Source organism: Charadrius vociferus, unplaced genomic scaffold (genome assembly GCF_000708025.1).
Source record: "Charadrius vociferus isolate BGI_N301 unplaced genomic scaffold, ASM70802v2 scaffold201, whole genome shotgun sequence".
Classification (NCBI taxonomy): domain Eukaryota; kingdom Metazoa; phylum Chordata; class Aves; order Charadriiformes; family Charadriidae; genus Charadrius; species Charadrius vociferus.
In genome coordinates, this window is record NW_009646936.1 from 145,311 (window position 1) to 169,138 (window position 23,828).

The 23,828-nt window shown below is 36.5% G+C and overlaps 1 protein-coding gene across 1 annotated transcript in view; it reads right to left on the reverse strand.

Annotated features, from left to right (window-relative positions):
- ITSN1 (intersectin 1 (SH3 domain protein)) overlaps nt 1–23,828 on the reverse strand; it is a 106,356-nt gene that overhangs the window by 35,213 nt on the left and 47,315 nt on the right. The window contains exons 17-24 of the mRNA XM_009894877.1: nt 20,260–20,489; nt 18,731–18,852; nt 16,755–16,769; nt 11,794–12,038; nt 9,983–10,142; nt 8,916–9,121; nt 8,128–8,210; nt 5,801–5,967 (exon numbers count right to left, since the gene is read on the reverse strand). Coding sequence (XP_009893179.1) covers nt 5,801–5,967; nt 8,128–8,210; nt 8,916–9,121; nt 9,983–10,142; nt 11,794–12,038; nt 16,755–16,769; nt 18,731–18,852; nt 20,260–20,489 — 1,228 coding nt within the window. The remainder of the gene's footprint in view (nt 1–5,800; nt 5,968–8,127; nt 8,211–8,915; nt 9,122–9,982; nt 10,143–11,793; nt 12,039–16,754; nt 16,770–18,730; nt 18,853–20,259; nt 20,490–23,828) is intronic.

Sequence of the window (23,828 nt, forward strand, 5' to 3'; positions counted from 1 at the left end):
GTCTAGGACAGCTTCCCCCTGCCTCCTAAAGTAGTACTTCACTTTCTTCCCAGTACATTGCCACGCTTATCTTCTTCAATAAAAAGGTCTGATATGGATAACAGCAACATAACAAACAAATCTAAACTGTACTTTGGTCAGAAATGTTGAATAACCATAAATACCCTCTTGCCTTCAAGCAAGGTTCACAACACTTCCTCTCAAGTCCCCTGAACTTCCCCTTTAGGATACTCTCTACAAATTTGGAGCCTACATCAAATCACCTGAAGGTTTTCACAGAATCCTAATTTCTCTGTGGGAAAGAACAGTTTCATCCTCAATATTCTCCATATTAACTTGACGCTTTGAAAACTTGGAGATTCTGGCAGAAACTAATATAAGGAGCAACTAAAAAAACTAGTTAAATGACTGAGAGAACAGGGCCATTTAAAAAATGTGTACTGGTTTTGAATGCCTCTAAGAGATTATTAGATAGAACTTCAATCTGTCTTGAAGAATACGTAGCTGTTCTAAGACATCTAATGTTTTGAACATCTTTCAGAAAAGCTACTAAAGAAGCCTGATCTGTCAGACTGAACTATAGCACCTCGGAACTCCTTATTAGTCAAGCCAAGCCCATCTAATAACAGCAGAAAACCCAGCAGAGTTGGCATTGCCTACCTCACAAGCTGTAACTGGTAATGGAATGCAAGAGTGGGGATGGTACAAATTTTTTTTTTTTTTTTTTAATTTGGCACCAAAGCACCTTACATACATCTAGTATATTGCGCTTCTCCTTGACATTTTGCAACTTAAAGTTTGGGAAGGATTGTGGAAAGTGGATGCTTTAAGTTAAAAGATACTTGGATACCGCTGTCACAATGACAAGAAAGTAGCACTGAAAAAGACTGATTATAGTTCCTTCTACAAGGCCAGAAAATCTTCCTTTCTTCCCTATGTTCTTCTCTTTCTCTTCAGTTCTCCACCTTTCTCTACAACCACTGTGACCTATATTAACAAAAAGAGTGAAATAGGAAAGCATCATGCAGAGATCAGATACAAAGACTAAGTTTAGGTCTGGGGACAAGGAGAAGATGGTCCAGACAAAGTCACTGCAAGTCCATCAACAGTCCCAAGTATGGAAGATTAAAAAGCGTGGAACCAAAGGTTATAACTAGCACTGATACCGTAATATCAGGAACTACTTCTGCTTTGGAAAGCGTTTCTGACAGAGAAACACCCTCCTCAATAAAGAACAAGTGTTTGGACCTTCAGAGAACACACTCCTTCGAAATATCACATAGTCAACATCCATGTTGCCAGATTACGAGTATATGGACAGATAAAACAGGCTGTGAGACTGTATCTTTACAGTTAACTGGTAAACATATGAAGATTGTTTTAAGAGAGAAGCTTCAAAATCACCTTGATCAGACTGAGTCTGAATTCTATTTGAAGATTATCTGAATCCTTGGTAAAAAAGCAGAATAAATACCTAGAGAAGTCCTGCAGTACTTCAATAAATAATTAAACGAAAAAATAATGCATTTAAGATGGACCCAACTTCTGGCCCACTCAGTAGATGGGGAGGTATTTTATGTTCTTTCTGTTGAGAGGAGCACAGTGGAGAGGAATACCCCATTCTATTTCCCTTTTGCACACCCGAGACACAAACTGCATTTTGCGACAACTGAAAAAGGTTCTTGAAACAGTAAAGCAAACTAGTTTTGTTAATTTAATAAGACACAGCAGTAGTCTTGCCAATTGGGTTGTACAGTAAGACCATTAGGATTGAGAGTAAATACATTCAGCCTGTTATTATTTTCAGAACATTTATGCGAAGTTTCATAACTAGAGGCATCTAAATTCTTGTGTTTTCAAGTCCACTGTATGAGCTTCATACCTTATGCAGAGGTAATTATCACCAGTCTCAAGAAAGACAGGGTAGAATAAAAACCTGTTACAGATCTGTATCCATCTACCTCAATCTAATGAAAACTCTGAGAATGGACCATGAACCAGTGTCATTGTTTATTTGAAGAACAGAGACTTTCACCCTGTTAACAGGTTCAAACTTTAAGGAACAGGAAATAGTTTAATTTAGCAACCTGAGGTGAATGGGTAGGCCTGGGACTAGGCACAGAAGAACAGATTCAAAAAAACTTCTTCTGATGTATAAACCATTGATATTTTGAGGCTTACACCCATTTGTACAAACTCTATGCTTGCTGTTGAAAGATCAGCGCTGCCTTACTTTTTCTTTGTGCCTAAGTCAATAGTGCAGAACACATTAAATTAATTTACTCTTTTAGTAACATTTTCCACAATCAGCCAGCTGTCCAAGCACAGCGGCACATCTGAAAGTTAACAGACAGCCACTATTGTGAAATCCTTTGTAAAAATTGGCTCTGTGAACAAGCTGAATAGCAAAACACTGTACGTGTAATGGCAATTATCCACTTGGAACAAGAAATATGTCCTGCGGGGCATATGAATCACTTTATGAAAATAAGCATCCCGGATATGGAGATCTTCATGAGCACTGTGCTTTTTCCTCCCTCTCTCATCGAGATTTTATCTGAAGATGTGATTTTCACCAGCAAAAAGGGCAGCTGGAACACTTTTTGATAAACTGCACTTAGCTGTTTCAGCCTCAGACAAGTTGGGATCTGAGAAACATCACATTGACCTCTCTAACAAAAATAGTTTTCAGTATTAACTGCCTATTTCCGAGTTCTCTACAAAGAAGATTTGCCAATATATGGGCCTGTCTCTCACCAGACAGGACAAGCATCCAGTCCTTAAAGGCACGCAAAAGGCATCTCTGCGCATCTGAATATAAATTCCCAGGTTTTGAGACTAAACTCCATTGAGAATACCTTAAGGGAAAACAAAAACAGTTCCTTCACAAAAGTTGAAAGGAAACTTACCATTAAATAACAAGAATGTAGCTGAGGTTAAGTAACTAATTAGCAGCTATTACTATCCACCTATGAAACAGGCCTCACAGGGTTTTAGAAGGCTGACAGTGCTAGTTCCCACTCATCAACTACAATACGAACTTAGAGGTCATATGAAGAGACTTAGGGCACAGTTTCTATCTATATCACAAGATATTCCACAGGTTAGGTAATTATCTGTACACTTGCTCCTATACCTCCGTGGGGCAAGCCACCATCTTTTTGATGTATGTGAAGAATTACTGGCAGGGCTGAACTATAATCCACATCCTGGACTGCAAAAAAGGAGCGCTTTTCTTAACGATTTAAATTCCCTAATACAAACCCACAAACACCTCCACTGCCATAACTGAAGGGATGGTGCACCACTCAGAGGAGAATCAAACTGCTAGACTTGGGGACAGATTGTTCAGAATTTCTTGTCCGCACTCTCAGTGAGAACTGTTGTCAGGGTAAACTTATACCCTGCCTGACACCACAACTTACTACTGTACAAAATTTACTCTAATTTCAAAAAGACAAGCTTGCCTGCTGTGATGGGCTCCATAGCGCTACGGTTACAGTGCTTCCGCTAACTAAAACATTAAGTATTCCTCTTCTAGTCTGGGATCTGTTCTAACTTTACCTGCTCCTCCAGACTTGACACAACTGAAAGGTAGGAATGAGCACAGACATATCCAAAACCATATACTAAATGTCAAGTATGATGTTTCCTTTCTATAATGAAGTATTTAACACAAAACCATCTGAGAATGCAGTTCAAAACCAGCTCAAGCTAATCTAAGCCAATGCTGAGGCAATCTTGCCTCCTTCACTACTCTCCTCCCATACTAATTCTGGTCCCGACATTTTTTTAACCCTTCCTGAGCTGATTCAGAGTACCATATTAGAATTATATATTACTTCTCCTAGACTGGTTTTCTGCTCTCCTTAGTGTCCTGAACTGGCTTATTAACAGGTCAGGTGAATGACAGTGGCAGCAAAAGTGTGGCAGGTAGGACCATACCTGTGCTCACTTAGAATGGGTTACAAATTATCATTTCGTATCAGAAATAGCGTGGCCAGCAGGACTAGGGAAGCGATCGTCCCCCTGTACTCCACACTGGTGAGGCTGTACCTTGAATGCAGTGTTTAGTTTTGGGCCCCTCACTACAAGCAAGACATTCAGCTGCTGGAGCGTGTCCAGAGAAGGGCAACGAAGCTGGTGAGGGGTCTGGAGAACAAGTCTTATGAGGAGCGGCTGAGGAAACTGGGGTTGTTTAGCCTGGAGAAAAGGGGGCTGAGGGGAGACCTTAACGCTCTCTACAATTACCTGAAAGGAGGTTCTAGTGAGGTGGAGGTTGGTCTCTCCTCCCAACTAACAAGCAATGGGACAAGAGGAAATGGCCTCAAGTTACACCAGGGGATGTTTAGATTGGATATTAGGAAAAAAATTTTCACAGAAAGGGTTGTCAAGCATTGGAACAGGCTGTCTGGGGGAAGTGGTAGAATCATCATGCCTGGAGGTATTTAAAAGACATGTAGAAGTGGTGCTGAGGGACGTGGTTTAGTGGTGGACTTGGCAGTGTTAGGTTTGTGGTCAGGCTCGATCTTAAAGGTCTTTTCCAACCTAAATTATTCTATGACTCTATTCTATGAAACTAGTGTCTTAATGTGCACAGAAAAGTGTACCTTACAACACAAGGGAACAACTAATTAAAACTGGAACAGGACTTCTCCAGTATAAGACCAATTAGTTCTCATATTAGTAGTGTTAGGGATTGAAGAAAATTGTTACATGATGCAAAATATAGACGAGAAAAGTTTCTAAAATGTTTCTGAAAGCAATATCACAATAGTATTTCTCCCAAGGACTGTAACATCATTAACTACAAAATTTTTTAATCTTGTCTCAGAGGATGTTATTGAAATTCCTCTACTATCTAGAAATTAATTATATAAAGGCTTTCTACAGCTACATATTTCACTGCAGATTTTATTCTTCGGCTTTTCCACCAGCAGAAATAATTTTAAGGAGTGACTTTGTTCAAGCTCTATACTGCAGACACATTCTTTCACTGAGTTGTGTTATATACATGCAGAATTCAAGACTTGTGGAAAAAGCCTTACCACCTAGATTTCTAAAAATCCAGTAATTTTACTTATTTACTTTTACAACCCTTATTGTTCTTAGAGACATAAACAAGAGCTCCTTCTCATTGAGAGATTAGTATTGTATTCAGCTATGATTCTAAGATAATTCCTACTAGTAGAAGAATTATTCTCTCAAACAGATGAGGAATATAAATTAGAAAACAACTTTCTTTAGAATGTCTAAAAAGAAAGAAAAAAAAAAAACAGATATGTTCTATTGGATTATTCCAGGATAAAAATCAGACAAAACAGAACCTCTATTATTCAATCAAGAACTTTCAAATAAATGTAGTAGTTTGCCAAGTTTTGTAGCAAAACTCATTCCCCTTGATTGCAAGAAAACAACAATAGGGGGAAAAAAGATAACAGACTGAAGTTTTACTTTCTACATCTTTTTTAAAAAATAATAGCAGTAAGATACATGTCAGTCATTAAAAACTTACCTGGGGAACAAAGTAGTCACAGCTATTCTGATTTGTCTCTACAAAATTGCCAAGTTAACTAGTAACATATGCAAGATTCATTTTAATATATGATCCACAAAGTTGTTTACAACGTTATGTTGGAAAATGCAACTGTTGTTGTTTTCCTTTTCCAATCTCACATTCAGTAAAACTGCAAAATATTTTTTCTTCCCTTACGATCCACTGCCTTGCAACTATCACTACAACACCAAATAAAACATACCTCCCCCAGCTCAATTTCATAACATTTCAATATGTCTCTACCTCAGAATCTTTGAGTCTCACATAATTAGATGGGAAAACGCCTGATTTATCACCCAGTGTTCCTGTCCACCAGTCGCCATCTTTCTTTGTCACAAGAATCATATCACCTTGTTGAAAAGTTAGGTCTCCTTGTTCAGAACTCTCATATGTATACATAGCAATATACTCTGTAAGATGGAAATAAATACACAACATGGGAAAACACTTGATAGACTGCTTAATTATCATTTGCAAAACCTAATAGAATGTAGTTTATCCACAGGCTAGACAGAAGACAAATGTATTAATTACTATTCATAGAAAGTTCAATATTTAATGCATAAAATTATATCTATCAGAACTAAATACAATCTATCAAAACTACTTCCAGGGGATTTTTTTTTTTTTTAATAATTTGCTAGTATAATTAAAATGTATAGAAATTATTAACTTATATCAGAAACTACTCTGAAAATGTGTTTCCCAATGGTTTCTGGATTGTGCAGATGATTAGAATTTTCAGTCTTGGGGATGGAAAGTCTCAGTATCCAAATATCTGTAGATACAGTCTTCATCTTACATATGCTGTTTGGCTCTCGTATACAATGAATTCTTTCATTACTTGAAGCTTTGCATGAAGGGCGCACATCTCACTGCATCTTACGCAACAGATGGCTGGGAAATGTTAAGACAAAGCCTCAATGTGTTCTGTTTTGTTAAAACACAGTCAACCACTTAGTATTCAAGAGCAAAAACACTGAAGTAGACTGATGTTGAGAAATGCAATGTATAATTCAACCACAGAACTACATGAAAAATTTTCACATAAATGATTACAAAGTATTTCAGACAATTCAGTAACATTTTCTATACAACTTGATACATTCTGATTTAAATGAGCATTACCACACTTTATATGGGCACAAAACAATTTCTGAAGATTATATGCTCTGCTTCAAGGACCAGCTCTGGACCTAAGAGCAGTTCACAATATTTCAGGAAGATTTTCATGCACATTCAACTATTTCACTGCAGATGGCAATTGTTCTACTTGCTTGAACGCTAAATCTGACCCAAAAGCTTAGCTCGGGGAAGTTCAGCAAGAATTCAAACCACAATTACTACTCTTAATGAAAGCTAAGACATGGTTTGTCTAACAACTGCAGTTGAAGAACACGCACATCTGTTTGTATGCAAGTACATCTGTTTGTATGCACGTACACATGAACACACATATTAAATACTATAATGTATGCCATACACATGGAATTTTCCTTAAATCCTTTAAATGTAACAGAAGATGCTAAATCTATGTTTTATTATTTCTTAAAAATACAGGGGGTTTTGAAATGTTTTATTAAAAAGCTGTGTTTCTTTTTAATATTAGCATATAACCTGAGATATCCCATACTTTACAAAAAAAGACTTACATTTCTACAATTGCTTGTCTTCAAATATATAGTGAGCAAGACTAGTTGTACTTTGAAATAACTGATTATCTCACTTTCCTTGATACATGGATCTTTACCATCCCCTCCTTTTAATTTTTGTAGTGCTCATACCAGTGGCAAATTAAATATATCAGTAACCAAAGAGTCTTTCACTTAAAATAGTATGTAGAATTGTAGTTAAAAACTTAACGTGTGCTGTGGAGATTATATACAAAAGTTCCTTTGTAACCTATATTTAGACTCATTGATTTACTCTGGCTGTAATTTAAATTAACTTAGCTGACCCTGCACTGAAGTGGATTAAGAGCTCCACAGCTCATGCGGAGACATTAACATCCATCTGAAGGGTGCTAACAGCCAGGAATGCAAGTCTTTTAAAACCCTTCAGAGGCCTGACAATTATCTGTCTGTGCCCCAAGCTCCATCTTTAAAAATGAGGGGTAGCCTTGACCATAAGCATCACAACATTCTATAACTGATTGCAAGTTCTTTAATCAAGAGCTTTAATGAAACACTGGAAAACAGCTTTGGGTGAAATTTATTTATAATTCCTGACATCATGAAGTATATGTACAGATGTGCTTATTTGGCCCTCTGCAAAAACCCATTCCAGATTGGGAATTGTTACCAAAATATTTATACAAGAAACAGTACAAACTACAGATGATACTTTAATGGCACGTGAAATTATTTCTTCTATATACACAACATATATAAATTCTTACTATAATAATTTTGAATCATTCTAGAGGCAAATTGACTTGCAATTCAATTTTAACAGGCCCGATCTTAAAACACTAAGATCTGATTCTATGCTTGTTTCTGGTAATAAGCAGACTTACTCTATATAATTACATAGTAAAATACTATTAATGCCATTCAGTTTGAAATGCTTACCTTCACCTGACATAGTTGCTTTTGTTGCTGGTGATGCTACTCTTTTCAGACTAGCAGGACTTTCTGAGGAACCAGAATCCATGCTTTAGAAGAAAATAATGGTTATTTAAGAAATTCAATCTCTTCAGAAAACATATTATTATATTTAAAAACTAAAAAATACATATGCATCCATAAGCAATTTCCTATATTTTAAAAGAAGAGACAGTAAATGTGCAAATTAAAACTTTTAAGTACAATGGCCAGTCATGGTTACATTTAGGTAACTGCCTTAAATGCACAAGTTTCTGCACCTCCTCTTCTCCCTCAGGGAGGAAAAAAAAATAAATCTAAAATCATTCCCATTTGTATTACTAATGTTAATCTTACATTCACATTACACAGAACCAGATTTTGATTGCTTCATCTTCCAAGAGTAAGGATAAGTGATTAAGTTTTGAGGTATACCTTTTTATTTTGGGGAAAGACAAAGTATGACTTACATAGCTGTAATTCATAAAATCCAATACACTAATATTTTAGTTGCAAGTCACATAAAATCAACACCATTCATTAAGCTTTAGATCTTTTGTTGGTGATGCATGAACCAAGGAGAACTGAGGTCAGTTTTCTTATTCCTCACATGAATTTCCAGGGTTAGAAGTCAACGCCCCCCCAAGAAGAGAGCCATAAAAAAAAAAAAACACCACAGAGTAGATTCTAAACTTCAAAATTTAAGTGCGCAACTCTTCATATTTATTCAACAATTACAGTACAGAAGTAAAGTATGGTAAAAGCAAATGAAATACCTCGTTGACTTCCTAATGGGGCCTGAAATAAGCTTCACATACGATTTAGGAAACCACCCCTTTTGTCCTTGAACCTCTCCAAACCACCACATATCTTGCTGCTCCAAAACTGTGATGATATCATTTTTGTTGAAATTAAGGTGGTTGTCTTTTTTCGCCCTCCAAGGATATAAAGCCTGTGCTTGAAGCCCCTCTACTTTTTCACCCTAATGCAATTTTGGAAAAAAAAAAACCAAAGAAAAAAAAAATAGCAGTCATGCACCACCTTTCACAAAGAAAGCTGCTTAAGGAATTATATTCTTATGCTACTTATACAGAAACAAAATACACAGACTCTCCCTCAACTGTATAAAGCACAGACAGTCAACTAAACTTACAAAGTAATACCAGAAATGTTTACAGTCCTCCTACATTTCTATCTGTTAACACATATCAATACAATGCAAGATTATCAGAAGCTTTGCCTAACAAGTTAAAGTTTTACAATTAAGATATACATATAATAAACCTCCATGAAGCTATTTTGGCAGGACTTAATTTTATGGAAAATTATGCTTTGCTGCGAGTTATTCACTGTACATTCCAACTTTTTTTTTTGCGCTATGATACTAAGCTGTTTAGCATTTTTCAGAACACATTAGCTTACAAGAACAGCATGTTGTTCAGTTGAGGAAAAGGAAATGCCTTAACAGATGGACAGAATTCATCTGATGGGAAGCTTTGCCATTGCTATTCCACTTAACTACATAATCCACTTTGGAGTGAAGGTTATTTTCATGTGATTCAGGAAAGCCCCACGGAAGTGACTCAAAACTGGCATCCTGCCAAAACATTAAGAATGGACCACCAAGTCTACCAAAGCCAGCACAGAACAGCAGAACAGAAACCGCTTCATTTTAAATTCTGCCATGGATTTTGCAAATGGATGTACACCACCTGTTCATCACTTCAAACTGAAATATCTTACCTATCTCAGAGGACTGTGTTAATGCATGGTCAATGTTCATACTTTCCTTTCCGGACATTTGTGCTGGGTCAGAGCAGTTTTAATGAATATAGGTGCTCACCTGACCCAAGACAGGAGAGGGAGATGATCCTGTAACGGTGGCAGGAGTGAAGGCCGATCGCTGCCGCAGCTGCCCTGCACTGGGGACAGTCAAAGACGGTTGAGCTGCCCAGGCATCCCAGTTATCAGTCTCCGGTTTCTCACTAGTGTTTGTTGGCCATCTGAAAAAAAGAGAATGATGTAATTCTTACAATTTTCAACTGAATAAAAACACTTATACAGGAAAACTGTGCAGAAAAAAATTTCTACGTTCCAGGTTAATTTATTTTAATTGAATATTCCATGAGCATCATAAGTCTCAGGTGGAAGTAGGGCAATCAAACATAGGCTAATAATAAGTTTATGTTAAAAAGGCAAGCTCTAAATACAGTTGCTTGTTCTTGCTACTGAAAGCCAGCTGTTCCTAACATTTAGTTTCATTTCTTAGCTGTGCCCCAATACAACAGAAGTTCAAGTAGTGCAGTCTGTATTACACACAGTGGAAAGCGGTAACTTAAAAGGAAAAAAAAAATCATCATTCTCTTCAAAATGTGTTTGAAATCTTCACACCTACGTCATTGACCTCTCACATCCCTTTCCCTTATACAACATTTTGCTGCTTCTCATTCAAATCCTTACCTTTTTTCTTTTGCTTAAATTATTTCCTACTGACTTCTTTCAACTCTTTAGAGTTTTATGCAGCCTCTTATCCTTTTTATGTTGTCTCTTGTCCTTTAAAATGCCTACTAAATCTCATAATCCATATCTTCGCCTCCAAATATCTACTTAAATGAACAAAATCCCCTGAACTCCAGAAGTGCAAACAAAGCACCTATCTTAAACCTAAGTTTCCTTTGCCTGTTGCTTGTGCTATTAGTTGGAGTAATCAATTGTTGTCCACCTAGACTGTAATAGTGTCCAAAGGCGGCAACCACCTCTAACCCCTATATCATATCAAGGACAGTATTATTAGTATAAATCCGCTTGGACTCACTTTGCATTGAAACTGAGTATTAATTTTTATGAAAAGTATGCATTATCCACCCAGGGTAGAACAGCTTTGTCAAAAGTATAATTTATTAAAAAGACAATAAATTCCAGTATGTGCCAGACATCTCCAAGAAGCTCAAGATTTAGTCTTACCCCCCATCTCTCTCCCAGAAAAATGGCTGTTTGTAGTAAAACAGAAAAAGTTTAAATAACTGGAAAAGCTACTGTGACCTATTTGATGAAAAATTTGAAATAGAATATATTATGTACTGTAATATTGTATGAAGATATTTAGATTTTAATTTATAAATATGTATTACATGATCAAAAGATAATACAATTACTTACCCAACCTCATTTACATAGGGTTGAAAATAGTGCATAGAGCATTAAATTGAGTTAACAAGACATCTAGGGAAGGTCACGTGTTCTACTTGCATCAATCTTATTAAAGTTGTGATAAGGAATTAATAAGTCATCTTTTCATGTTAACTGTGTCGCTATCATATTTTGCATAATCCAAGTTGGAAACCTTCAATGAGGATTGGTGAAATTTAAGAGAAGGAAGGCGAACACCTTGGGACTTCCAACATGTCGCCATCCTCACTTAGGAATGTCTCCTATTTCTGATGTGTCCTGCATTGCTCAGGCAGATATGATGGGAGCATGGTTAAACTTCCATAAGGCTGCAACTTTAACTATTTACTAGCGAAAAAAATATTTTACTTCAAATAAGTAATTTTTATTTTGCAATCTTCATACTCTGTGTTAACTGACACCAAAGTTAAACTGAGTAAAAAGGACTCCACCACATTTAAGGTGATAATCACTACCCAAACATACGTTGAACTGAAGTCTGCCCAGTTATTGGCAGTTGTAGTACACTCTGTAGAAGCAGGAGCTCCTAGCGACGTAGTGGTTTCATGCACAGAAACTTTAGGTGCAGCAGCCGCCTCAACTGCTGGCTTTACAGAAGCTGGAACTTCATTTTCAGGTATTTTCTCTGCATAGTTTGCAGGGAACCATCCAGTTTTCCCCTTCAATTCTCCACCAAGCCACCCTGGTTCTCCAGTCTGGCTTTCATCCACCTGTAGATGGATTAAGTTAGAAAGTTAAGAAACATAACACATAAATGGAATTTTTACTTAAAACAATCCATCTCATCCACAGTAATTAAATTTCTCTAGTTACATAGACATGACACCTTCATTACAAATACAAGTTCCACCTAGGTAGAACTTTGTTGTTGTTATTTAATTTACCTTTGGAAGATTATGTTGACAGCTATTCCTTCATTGGCATATCAACAGATAAGGGAACACTTTGCAACACAATACCGCTTTGCTTTTTTTTTTTTTTTTTTAAATTTTTTTCCCCCAAGCCAAAATCAAAAGGATTTCTTGGTGATGAGGTAAAAAAGTTTTATTTCAGTCCTGATGCATAAGCCAAGCATGGGTTTTTAAACAGTTGGTTGAAAGTCTGTCATAGTACAGCAGACTAAGAAGTGATTTCTAGAGAAATCCCTTAAATATTGATATTCTGGTTTAATTAACACAAAATGCAGTTTTTAACCAGTTTTCCTAGATTTTCTCCTGCAGAAAATACAGCAAAAACCCACAGTATATTAAAAACAACATCCATCCAACAATTCAAAACAAATCCACAGATTTGCTAATGTATTTATACAAAACAATGCCATGGTAAGTTTTCATACGTAAATCTGCAGACCTCTGTTCTTTCCCCTCACTCTTGATATCTTTGCCAAGCCCTAAAGGACTGGATAAAACAGGGCTATTTTTGCAGCTGTATTTTAATTCCTACTTATTATTATAATCGTGTTAAGCTACAATTTTGCAGATTTCACACTTTCCTGTTAACTTTTCTTAAACATTTCACACATTTGTTCTGCAAGCTCTACTGACAGACTACTTTCTTAGTCTGCTATTTCAACAAAAGGGACCAGTTTAAATTCTGTGAGCTGCAGCTAAGGGCATTAAGCAAGAATCACAGAAGAAAAGTAATTCAGTATTGCTGCCCCTGGTGAATTGATATGGTGGCTAAATACCTCCAAGGCAATGTCAATTGCAGAAACTTTTTAGAAGAAAAAAGGCAATAATTGTATTCTATAATAGTTTTTGTAAATTTAGTGTACTAGCTATATAGTCTCTTTGATAGGCCAAAAGAATCTCAGTTTTCAAGAAAACCCTTACATATGAATAGGGTTTGCACCTTTGACATGTAAATAACACCTGCTTTGTACAACGATCTGCTGCGCATAGCTGCAGACTCCCCAGCAATGGCCAAGTCAGCAGTAGAACCAGGCCAGTAATGAAAAATCAGGTGACCAACCCTACACAGTGGTTGGTTTTTGTCAAGAATTTCTCTCATCTGTTTAGGCCACTAGCGATCAGTATTTCAAAATACGTAAGAGTTTCAAACAACAGCGTAATTTAAGAGTGGCAGACAACAGTACAGCAGTCAGATGCTTAAATCTGTACTTCTAAATCACCCGACACCATTTTCTAAAAATCCATTATCAATGTGAAGAGTTTGTTGATAACAGAATGCTTCAGGAGCTAAGGAAGCATTCAGTCAGAGGAGTTTTCAGGATATGACATTATACAAAAATAGCGTATAGTAGTGTCTCAAGCTAGATGCTTCTACAGCTGGAAACACAGTTATGAATTCACTCTATCAATTCTAACAAAATACAACCTGATGAGCTGCTTGTTTGGAAGGGAAAAAAAAAATGGCAAAAGAAATTATTTGTGGCAATGGTGCAAACTAGTCACTCTAGACTAAAGGTGGGACCATCCTTTTGCCTAGAAGTGCCTGAAACCCAAGCAGCAAAGTTTCAGCCTCTGATTGTCCCTGGACTACTCATTTGAGCTGCTGACAGATTGCTTTGCCTTAGGCCAGTTGTTGCCTCTTTGACTGCCTCCTATTGTAATTTGTATCCCACACCCCTCTTTTGGTGCAAACCAATCCATTATTTCTGCTTTCTGTTGGGTCCACTTTCTGTCTCAGTCCCTATTAACTCAAAGCAAACCCAGAAATAAATGGACTACATGCTTGACTGGTTCAATGTGGTTTTACTGCAGTGCAGAGCAAAATTTCCACTGCAGCACTGAATAGGATTGTTAAAGCAGCAGTATGAGTGATGGAAGGTCACAGCAGAGGGTGAATCTTGGGAGTCATATATATATATAATAGTCATATAGTTTCTACTCATTCAATTGGTCAGGTAGTAACACACGAATCAGGACTGAAAAGACAAAAGTCTGTTATGGTGATGTTCTAAAAAGGGCATCTTTGAAATGAATCACAGTCATACAGAAACCGTTGTGATTTTTCAGAATGAAATGTTTTGTACGAGCAGAGAAAAAAACCAAACACCTACCAAAAGGTTTTAAAACCAACTGCTTTAATGTCCCTTTAGAGGACAGTTTAAAGTTAAAATAATTCATAAAACAGCCTATTAGGATCATCAAATTTATGCTTATTCAATACAATTAAGTTTTCTATGTATATTCACAAAAAGGCACTTTGAAGGACAATTTTAACTCGATCCTTCATAAAAAAAATCTGGTTTCTCAGCTATTCATATAAAATATAATTTGCATCTGCTTTCGTAGTACAGTACTGGAACTTTAAATATATTCCTTTGAACCTTTTTAAAATTCATTTGTTCTGATTTCTTTATATTTTTACACGTACCATCCCCAGGTCCCCACAACAAACTATCCCAGATTATTTTTTTTCCAAAATAGAACTGGACTTTAAATGTACACCTAAATAGTGAATTATAGCGCGTGTGGTTTTATTTATTCAACTGTGCTTTAGAGCCATGGCTTACAACTACTTATTTTCAGCGACTGAACATAAGTGACAGGAGTAACAGCAACACAACTCTTAGCAGCGAAAGCAATAGGTCCAGTTATTATCTCTGCCAATAGAAGGACTGGGCTTTGCAGTGGCCTACTCCACTTTGACCTGGCTTTTGTATGACCAGCAGTGCATGCACACACAAAGAGAAGCCCTGTTTTACGGTAGATATTCACTCTACCATACAAAGCCAAACTCTAATACTGTCCCCAAAAAAGTATTTAATCAAAGCTAAACAGAGTACCATCGTCTGTTTAGTTCAACTATCTATCCATTAAATGACCACTGCAATTCTATTCCACTTGCAGGCTTTTGATCTACATATTTTGAGACTACTGGAATTCCTGTTGTAACGCTGAACACAAGCTCTGCAGGCCAGAGGCCATATGCTGATTACGCCTACACACGATCTAACACAACGAGGCTGTCTATGTGTCTAATACAAAGAACATTCATTCTAACTCTCACAATCAATAACTACAAAAACTGATAACAAACTATCATGAAATCGGTTTAGACTTTCCATGGAAGCTTCTTTATGAACTTCCTGTTTAACTTAGGTTCTCCTGCTATCAGAACCACTACAGTTCAGTAATTCAATAATTCACCTGTATTTCATTTAATTATGCTTAAGTTTATTTAAATAAAGATGTATTATATAAAATATTATCAGCAACAACAGAATCCATTCATTTAATTCAAGCTGGATCTTAATAGCGGCAAATGCCAGCAGGACTTGTTTTGTAACAGAGCTATCCAAAGGAAAAGAATTCCACACATTGTATACATATATTCATACACATAATAGAAACTTAACTTCCTGAACAGACAGAGCTGAAAGAGGCATGGCTTTCTTGGCTCAGAATATTTGTTCCCAGACAAAAGCTTGGTTAAATTATGGTTAGGATCAATCTGGCTTACAGTGAAAGAAATTTAAAGTACATCGAAAGGTAAGAAGCAGAGAAAGCAGAAATCCAAGTTACGAGAAAATATAAGAATACTGTAATTAAAAAGTGGAAGAATTGAAAAAAATACAGCCCACACATTCTCTAAACCATTATGCAAGACACACCAGTGCTACAGATAACTAACATATGTACTGGAAAGTCACGCAGAAGAAAGCCCTCCTCACATCTGCAAATTTGCAAATACTTCTCCTTTCAGAATAAACCCTCATCTTCTCCTTCATTTCCACCAAGACAGGTCTCAAGACTCATGCACAGTGTAAAAGTGCATTACACTGTTGTAAAAACTATTTACAAGCTATACATCTATTAAAGCCACAAGTCATTCTGACATAATGAATTCTGCAGTCCTATGTACATCCAGGATTTCAGCCTGGTTTCCATGAGCGCAGTCAATGGTTTTGGGCTTCAGCTAAGTTCTTTGCCCACAGCAGTTACAGTTTGGGTAGGATCTTCTGTACAGCTATGTGATTATAGGACATGATTGCACAAGCCCGCACACACAAAGCCATTTATAAGCGTTAAAATGGTGAAGTGCTAAATTTGCCTACGTTAGAACACAGTTATTGTAAGCAATACTCATTTTGTTGCACACAAACTCCTAACTGCATAGGTCAGCTTAACTACAGAGTTGCATTTATGTCATAAATTAGACACACTTTAACATGTAAGCTTGTAAATTATTATTTTCCAAAAACATAACCAATTCAAACCTTTCAGAACCACAGGACATGACAAACACTTAAGGACAGAGAAGAGTCTAGGAGTCCAAATGCCCATTATCAAAAGTAAGTTCTGGTCCATTGCACTTAAATTACTTTTGACAATGTGAGCTAGTTTGTTAATTTTACCCTAGGTGAATTCAAAAACAAGTAAACTACATGGTAACAAATTCTGTATTTATGAAAATGAATCAATTGCGTAGACTTCCTAACAGTCATATAGCACACTTACCCATTCCCTTTTAACCTCCATCAGGAAAGCAATGATTTAAAGCAAGGCAGAATTATAACACATTTCACAAACGTGTATTATTTAATATATTAACTTTTCTAAGAGCAGCCCATTTAAGCAATTACTACAGAGCAGGAGATAAATCCCACAAGAATCAGTCATCCGGTTTAATTATTGTCAAAAGTAAGTTAAATAAAGAAAATTGAGAGTATTTACTCTACTTTTGTAGAGCAAGTTAAAATAAAGTCCAAAAGTAACATACAGGAACACTGAGATTACCTCAGAGTTTCTATTTACTTGTGAAGTGCTCCTTAAAATAACGGGGGGTTTGGTAAAACTGTTATTTCCCTGCAAGTCTATCTAATAGCGATCACACTTCCTCAAGGAAAAAACAGTTTACTTATATGTCTAGGCTACACTCTATTTCCGAAGAAAGCAAGCCAACACAGCATTTTTCAATAGCCTAAGGAGGCCCATATACCTGTATCCTCCCTCATTTAACAGCTCGCTGACCAGTACTATTTCTTGGTGCAGAATAACACCACATTGCATTGTTATTCAGAACAGCATTAGGCCTCTTCCCGAGTCATCCAGTAGCGCCACTAATCCAGGATTTACCTTTTATTTTCCAAAAGCAGATTCTAATGTCAAACACTTGTGTGACATAGCTGAATCAATAAAAAAACCCCAAACCTAAACCAAGAAAGCTGAGAGATGAAGGCCTGTGTCCCCAGAATACATGCTTTTTAGAAAACAGTTACCATTACAACTTATGAGAGTCTACAAAGTGTATGTTTTTTCCAAAATCCATTCTTACTAAACTGTGCCAAAACACAATAGCTCTTAAAATGTATTTTTTTGGGGTAGAACACTATAATGAATATGCTTTCCCACACTGAACAAGGTGTCATTTAATAGTTATACTAGGAATTTTCATTATGAATAGACATATGCATGTTAAAATCCTACTAGCAATTTATTAACATACACATTTAATAACTGCAGTAATTAACAACAGAACTGTAGTTTTAGAGATAATTAGAGACAAAGCAGAGGATCACTTTAAAGTTTAACACAACAGTTATAGGTCAACCATATCCCTGTATCTCATCATCTACTTAAAAAAGGAAATGATTCTGTATCAACACACCTACAACCAAATTTTTAGGTTTTGAAGTTTCTATTTTTTAGAAATGCCATGTTATCTACTGTACATACTCTTTAAAATAAATATAAAAGTATCTCACAAAAGAGTTAAGTAGATTAAAAAAAAGAACAGAATAAATCATCATTCAAACAATTCCAAGTTAAAATTATACTAGATCATTATGTCAAAAACTGTCATCAAGAGTTCTATAAAAAATTTCCAGTATTACTGAAGAAGTATCACCACCACACAAAGACTATGGTTAATGTTTATGTGATCATGACAGAAGTATAGCCATCTTGTAGTTTAGCGTAATTGTTTCACATAGTATTACACTGGACATAATATTCTTTTAATAAAGGCAATTTTGCAAATTAAAATTTTACACTGCTCTTGTACTGTTCTTATAAAAAGGCAAATTTCTTATCAGAAACATAATTCATCAAAGTCAGTTTTTGATTCCACACATAACAGCCACTCAATAGAAAAAAAACAGTAACTTTATTCTCTAGTTACCCTGGAGGACAAGAAACCTCTCACTGAGATACCTTCTGTACAGGAAGCTTTTCAAGCACATTGACAGACACATATAGCTCAGCATACTAAAACTGATGCAATCTACTAATAGATTATGTTTAAACCTTACCCTCACAATGAACTGTAGGAACCTCATTATTATAATAGGGTTACTATGTCATATCACATCATTTTAGTATTCACTGAAATATTTTTCTCAAGTCTGTAAAAAATCTTGCCATATATAATTTCAATCACACCAGTGCAAAAAGCTTAGGTAATTTTTTCAAGTAATATCACAATCCCTTCTTACCATGACTATGTCGCCAGGCTGAATAGTAATTTCATCGTGGCTTCTTGATTCAAAAGGATACAGTGCTCTGTAATACACTATTTTTACATCCTCCTGAGCAGAAATAGTTAGAGGAGCTTTTTCTGAGCAAAGGGAAAAAAAACACACGGATACAAAGAAAAAAAATAATAATCAAAACCTATTATTTTTAAGTATTTGAAAAATTAGGTAAAAGCGGAGACAAAAATTAACAAACCTTACATTGTCTGTAGGAAGTATATTATCCCCCTTATACACAAGGGGAAATATGAAAATTATTTTTTTAAAATACAATTTTCTAACTGTTTTCTTTTCTAAACATCAGGTAAAATATTACTTATTTTAACTTTTATGATATGTACAACTATTTTCACAGAAATAATCATATACTTCTGATGCAACATATATGACTTTTCAAATGCTTGAATGATTTGGTGGTTAAATCTGATCAGCCATAGGTTCAATTCAAACAGTGACGTTCTTGCATATATCAATGGTATCCCCAAATACTTTTAGAGCCTGCTTATGTAGCAGCTTCATTTGCAGCCTGAGTATACTTCCAAGAAAGATGTTTCAAAATGTCCTAGTACATAGATTGGCTGAAAAGAGGTCACTTACAAGTGGTGCTTTAAAAAAAAAAAAAAAAATTACATGCTAAAGATGCACTATTAGAAAAAGAAGAATACAGAAAACCCCCAAATATAAAAGGTAAACTGCTCTTGTATCATGCACTTCCTATTTTGCCTATGTGGTCACAAAAGTGCCCTCCGCTACTCTGCACAAATAAAACCTAGGAAGAGGACATATTTGATTAAGTCAATTCTAGATTTGGGCTAAAAGAGAGAAGGTAATCTCCCCTTTATGCAATCTTTGATCAAATATATAAACAAATACTACATTCCCAATCAGTTCTCTTGTCTATGTATCAAAGCCAGTTAAGGGGGAACCATGATTCCCAGTATGGGCAAAAATCAGGTTATAATGCAGAGAAAAAGCTCTCAGCTGAAAGTGATCACATGCATAGCAGAAAAAAGGGGATTAAATCCTAGACTTCAGGTCATTTGTTCAGCAAACAACATGCATGGGGAAGGGGGAAGAGAAAAAAGGATAGCTAAATTACATATTGCTACTCCTCTAAAAAATCCCAAAGCATGTATTTCACACCAAAATAAGAACGGTAAAGAAAAGTGCAGAAATAATTTCTGATATCTTGCATCGAGATCTTACAACAACTTACAGCTAAGATCGTCTCTTCAGTTGCCACTGTGAGTCTCATCAACTGTGATTTACCCTCTGCTAAATACCATACTTTTAGGGAGAATAGTGAAACCTAAAAGAACAACTTTTTTGAGTCTAGAGCTCAATCTATACGTTATTTACTTTATTAAGACTAGCAATCCAATCTTTAAACATAATACTCTTCTGTATTAAATGGAAAGACAAAACAGAAAAGAATTGTTCAAGAGGTGTGTGTAACAGCATTTCTTGATAATTAGTTTTTTTTCCTCTACCTGCATTTGACCAAGGAGCCTGGACAGCTGGCTTGATTGGCTCTTGATGCGGCTGGAAAAGCTTACTCAGTTTCTCTTGCATTTCCTGTTTCCCCTTATCCTCACTTTCCTTCTTCTTGGTTATTTCTTCCCTTTTTTGTTTTTCATCTTCCTGATTTTTTTTTGGCCACTGAAGTTCTTCTTCTGGTTGCCCACGATCAAGCCGCTGTTTATCCCGTTCCTGGATTCGCCTGTTGGACAATTAAGGTGGTTTTTTAAGCCAGTCAAACAAAAGGCCACAAAAGTTAGTTGTCCTTGTGTGTGATCTATAATATAAAGCATACTCTTTGTGGCTTTTGCATACCCTGTTAGAGCTGTTAATTTTATTTTGGTGAGTTATCAACCACTCCACAGCATCTTCTTACACAATGACTCCTAGAGGGCAAAGGATAAATATTCAGAAAGATTTGCTATGGCTCCGTATGTATGCACAAAGAAAGAACTGTGACTCTCAGACAAGTGAGAGCGCATTATTTCATGTAACCTACTAAGTGCAGGCATCCCTTGAGTTGCTTTGCCTTTGCATTTGAAAAAACACTTTAATTTTTTATTTTAACTCACATATCAATTCTGTACCTTTACAATACGATTCCACAGAACTCTAAAAGAAGTACAAAGAAACATGAGCATACAGAAATGATAAAGCAGTTATGTTTTGGACCTAAATGTAAGATAGGAAAAAAACATTCAACACTTTTCTTGTCAGGGTTCTTTAGAGATTTGTAAATGTCAAATTTTACCTTCTTTATTGAGGCAGTGAGCTCTTCTCCTCTACAATGACACGAAAATAAATATATTTACCTGTGTTTTTCTAATTATTGTATGAAACTTTACATAGGTATCTTAGAACAGTCTCTTACTCAGCTCACAATGCTCTGAATACAAGCTTGATAACATTCAGTATCTTACACTTTCAGTCCCACCTCTTCAATTCAACAACATCTGAGTCTCAACATGGGGATTCGACAGTATTTGTGTATTCTCTTTTCATAGTTTTCCATGAGATTCATAAATCCTACACAGTTGTTTTAAGTGATGAACCATATGAAGAAAGGAGGAAGAAAACAGAAAAAAAAAACCCTCCCTTGGCTGAAGAAACAAAACTCCTCGGCATGCAAGAACCCAGACATAAGCCCTTCAGTTCCACCTCTTCCCAAGCAGTCTAATTCACGCAATTTGAGTATCCCATTGTGTCAGCACTGCCAGTTACCATTTTCATTTGTCCCACAATTGCTTTTATTTAATCTAGGCCTGTAGATATCAGCTACAGCTATCACCAGACATTTTCAATAATGAATTCTTACCATAAAGTTTTCTCTGAAACCCACTAAGCAGCAAATTATACACTTCAATTTTTATCTGCTCAGCATTGACTTCAGCTCTAAAATGCAGGAAGAAGTCAGGAATACCGATCAAACAAATTAGTTCTGCTTACTTTCTCAAAGCCACAAACATCCTTAGGTAAGACTCAAAATAGCCAAATCAGGGGAAAAAAAAAAAAACAAAAACCAAACAAAAACCCAAAAAGCAGTAAACAGAAAATACAGCAGTCCTGATCCTCCTGCGAGAAGGAGTAAAAAATGTCTGCAAGCTCCATAGAGCACTCTTGCAGAACTATTCAGAAAATTTCACATTCCCAACTGCAAAAGCTAACAAATCCTTCCCTCTGACAGAGGGCAAGACAACAGAACAAATGAATAAATATTCTCTGCTAGAAACAAGCTGCACCAGTAAACATAACTCTAAAGGGCTAGAACAGATGCACTTTATTTTGTTCCGTTACCTATTCCACTTCTATACTTTCTTCATACTTACAAAATTAGTGACAAACACATGACAATAAGCTGGTCATCACAGACTTGGCCTACTATATAGAATATATTTTGTCCAAGGACAACATGAATTCCTGGACAGAAACTGTGTGAAAAACAAACAAACAAAAAAACCCAAACTAACTTCTTAAGGGCAAACATCCACTTTCCAAACAGAAGGTTGGCACCAGAGCGCAAAAATCTCATCTCCATCAATGTAAGTTTTGAGTTGACAAGAATATTTTCTGAAAGATGTCAAGGTACGCGGTATCTGTTTAAGATGGCAGCTACTAACTTACAAGCTCAAAAAAAAAAAAATATCTTTGGTTCTCAATAAAATTGCTGATACCATTTAGATATTCCACGAGTGTATCATGAGCAGAGGTTAAGACACCCATGTGAAGGTTATCAACTCCTCCTCTATGAAATACTGTTCCAGTTTTCTGCCTTCAATGTTAAGTCATCTAACAAGTTAATAAATTCACAGTTCTGAAAACCTCCTATTTTAATCCCTGAATTTGTCCTTCTTACATTCATTTGCAAAGTATTCAGAGCCAATTACTCAGCAGTTTTGTTGCAACACTGAAGCTGCACCACATAGGCATACAGAGCTCAATTTTCTTTTGACTTGAGTGGCGTCTTACCTAGTGAATTTAGTCAGATAGGCCTTAGATAATTAAAAACTCAATTTCCTATGTTTCTAGTAGAGTGATTAAGTCTTCCCATACTTACAAACCAAGTTTTCTTTAACTGCTGGAGCAAGAAAAACAGACAAAAATGTATCTTGGAGGTGGGTGGGGTGAGGTATGCGTGATTTCTTTTTTCATTCCATAGAAGCTGCAGAATTTTCTTGATTGTTATGGAAGCTAATATCACGAGTTGAAGACAAGGAAGGCAATAAGAACAGACAGGGAAGCTAAAGAAATACAAGCCTCACTGTGAGTGCCACAGCTTGAGGTTAGGAACAGAAAACTTGACATTCTGCTCTTTTTCTTACTTCGAGACATCTGATATGTTAATTATTGTGGAATATGACCTTTAATCTGGGATTTACCTATACCTATTTTTACTCTTGTAATTTCCTTTTTTCTCTCACCAGCTTCACTACACCACTCAGGCAGTTCTTATCCCAAACACCAAGAGTAAGCTCTACTCATTTTACTCATGAAATTCAAAAAGGCCAAGTGAAAGGTCCTGCACACAGGCCGGGGCAATCCCAAGCACAAATAGAGGCTGGGTGGAGAATGGATTGAAAGCAGCCTAAGGAGAAGGACTTAGGGGTGCTCGTGGATGAGAAGCTCAACATGACATGGCAATGTGCGCTCACAGCCCAGAAGGCCAACCGTATCAGGGGCTGCATCAGAAGAAGCGTGGACACCAGGTTGAGGGAGGTGACTCTGCCCCTCTACTCCATTCTGGTGAGACCACACTTGGAATATTGCATCCAGCTCTGGAGTTTTCAGCATAAGAAAGGCATGGACCTGTTGGAGCGAGTCCAGAGGAGGGCCATGAAGACGATGAGAGGGCTGGAACACCTCTCCTATGAAGACAAGCTGAGAGGGTTGGAGCTGTTCAGCCTGGAGAAGAGAAGGCTCCGGGGAGACCTTATACTGGCCTTCCACTACCTAATGGGGGCCTACAGGAAAGCTGGGGAAGAACTTTTTACAAGGGCATGTAGCGTTAGGACAAGGGGGGAATGGCTTCAAACTGGAAGAGGGG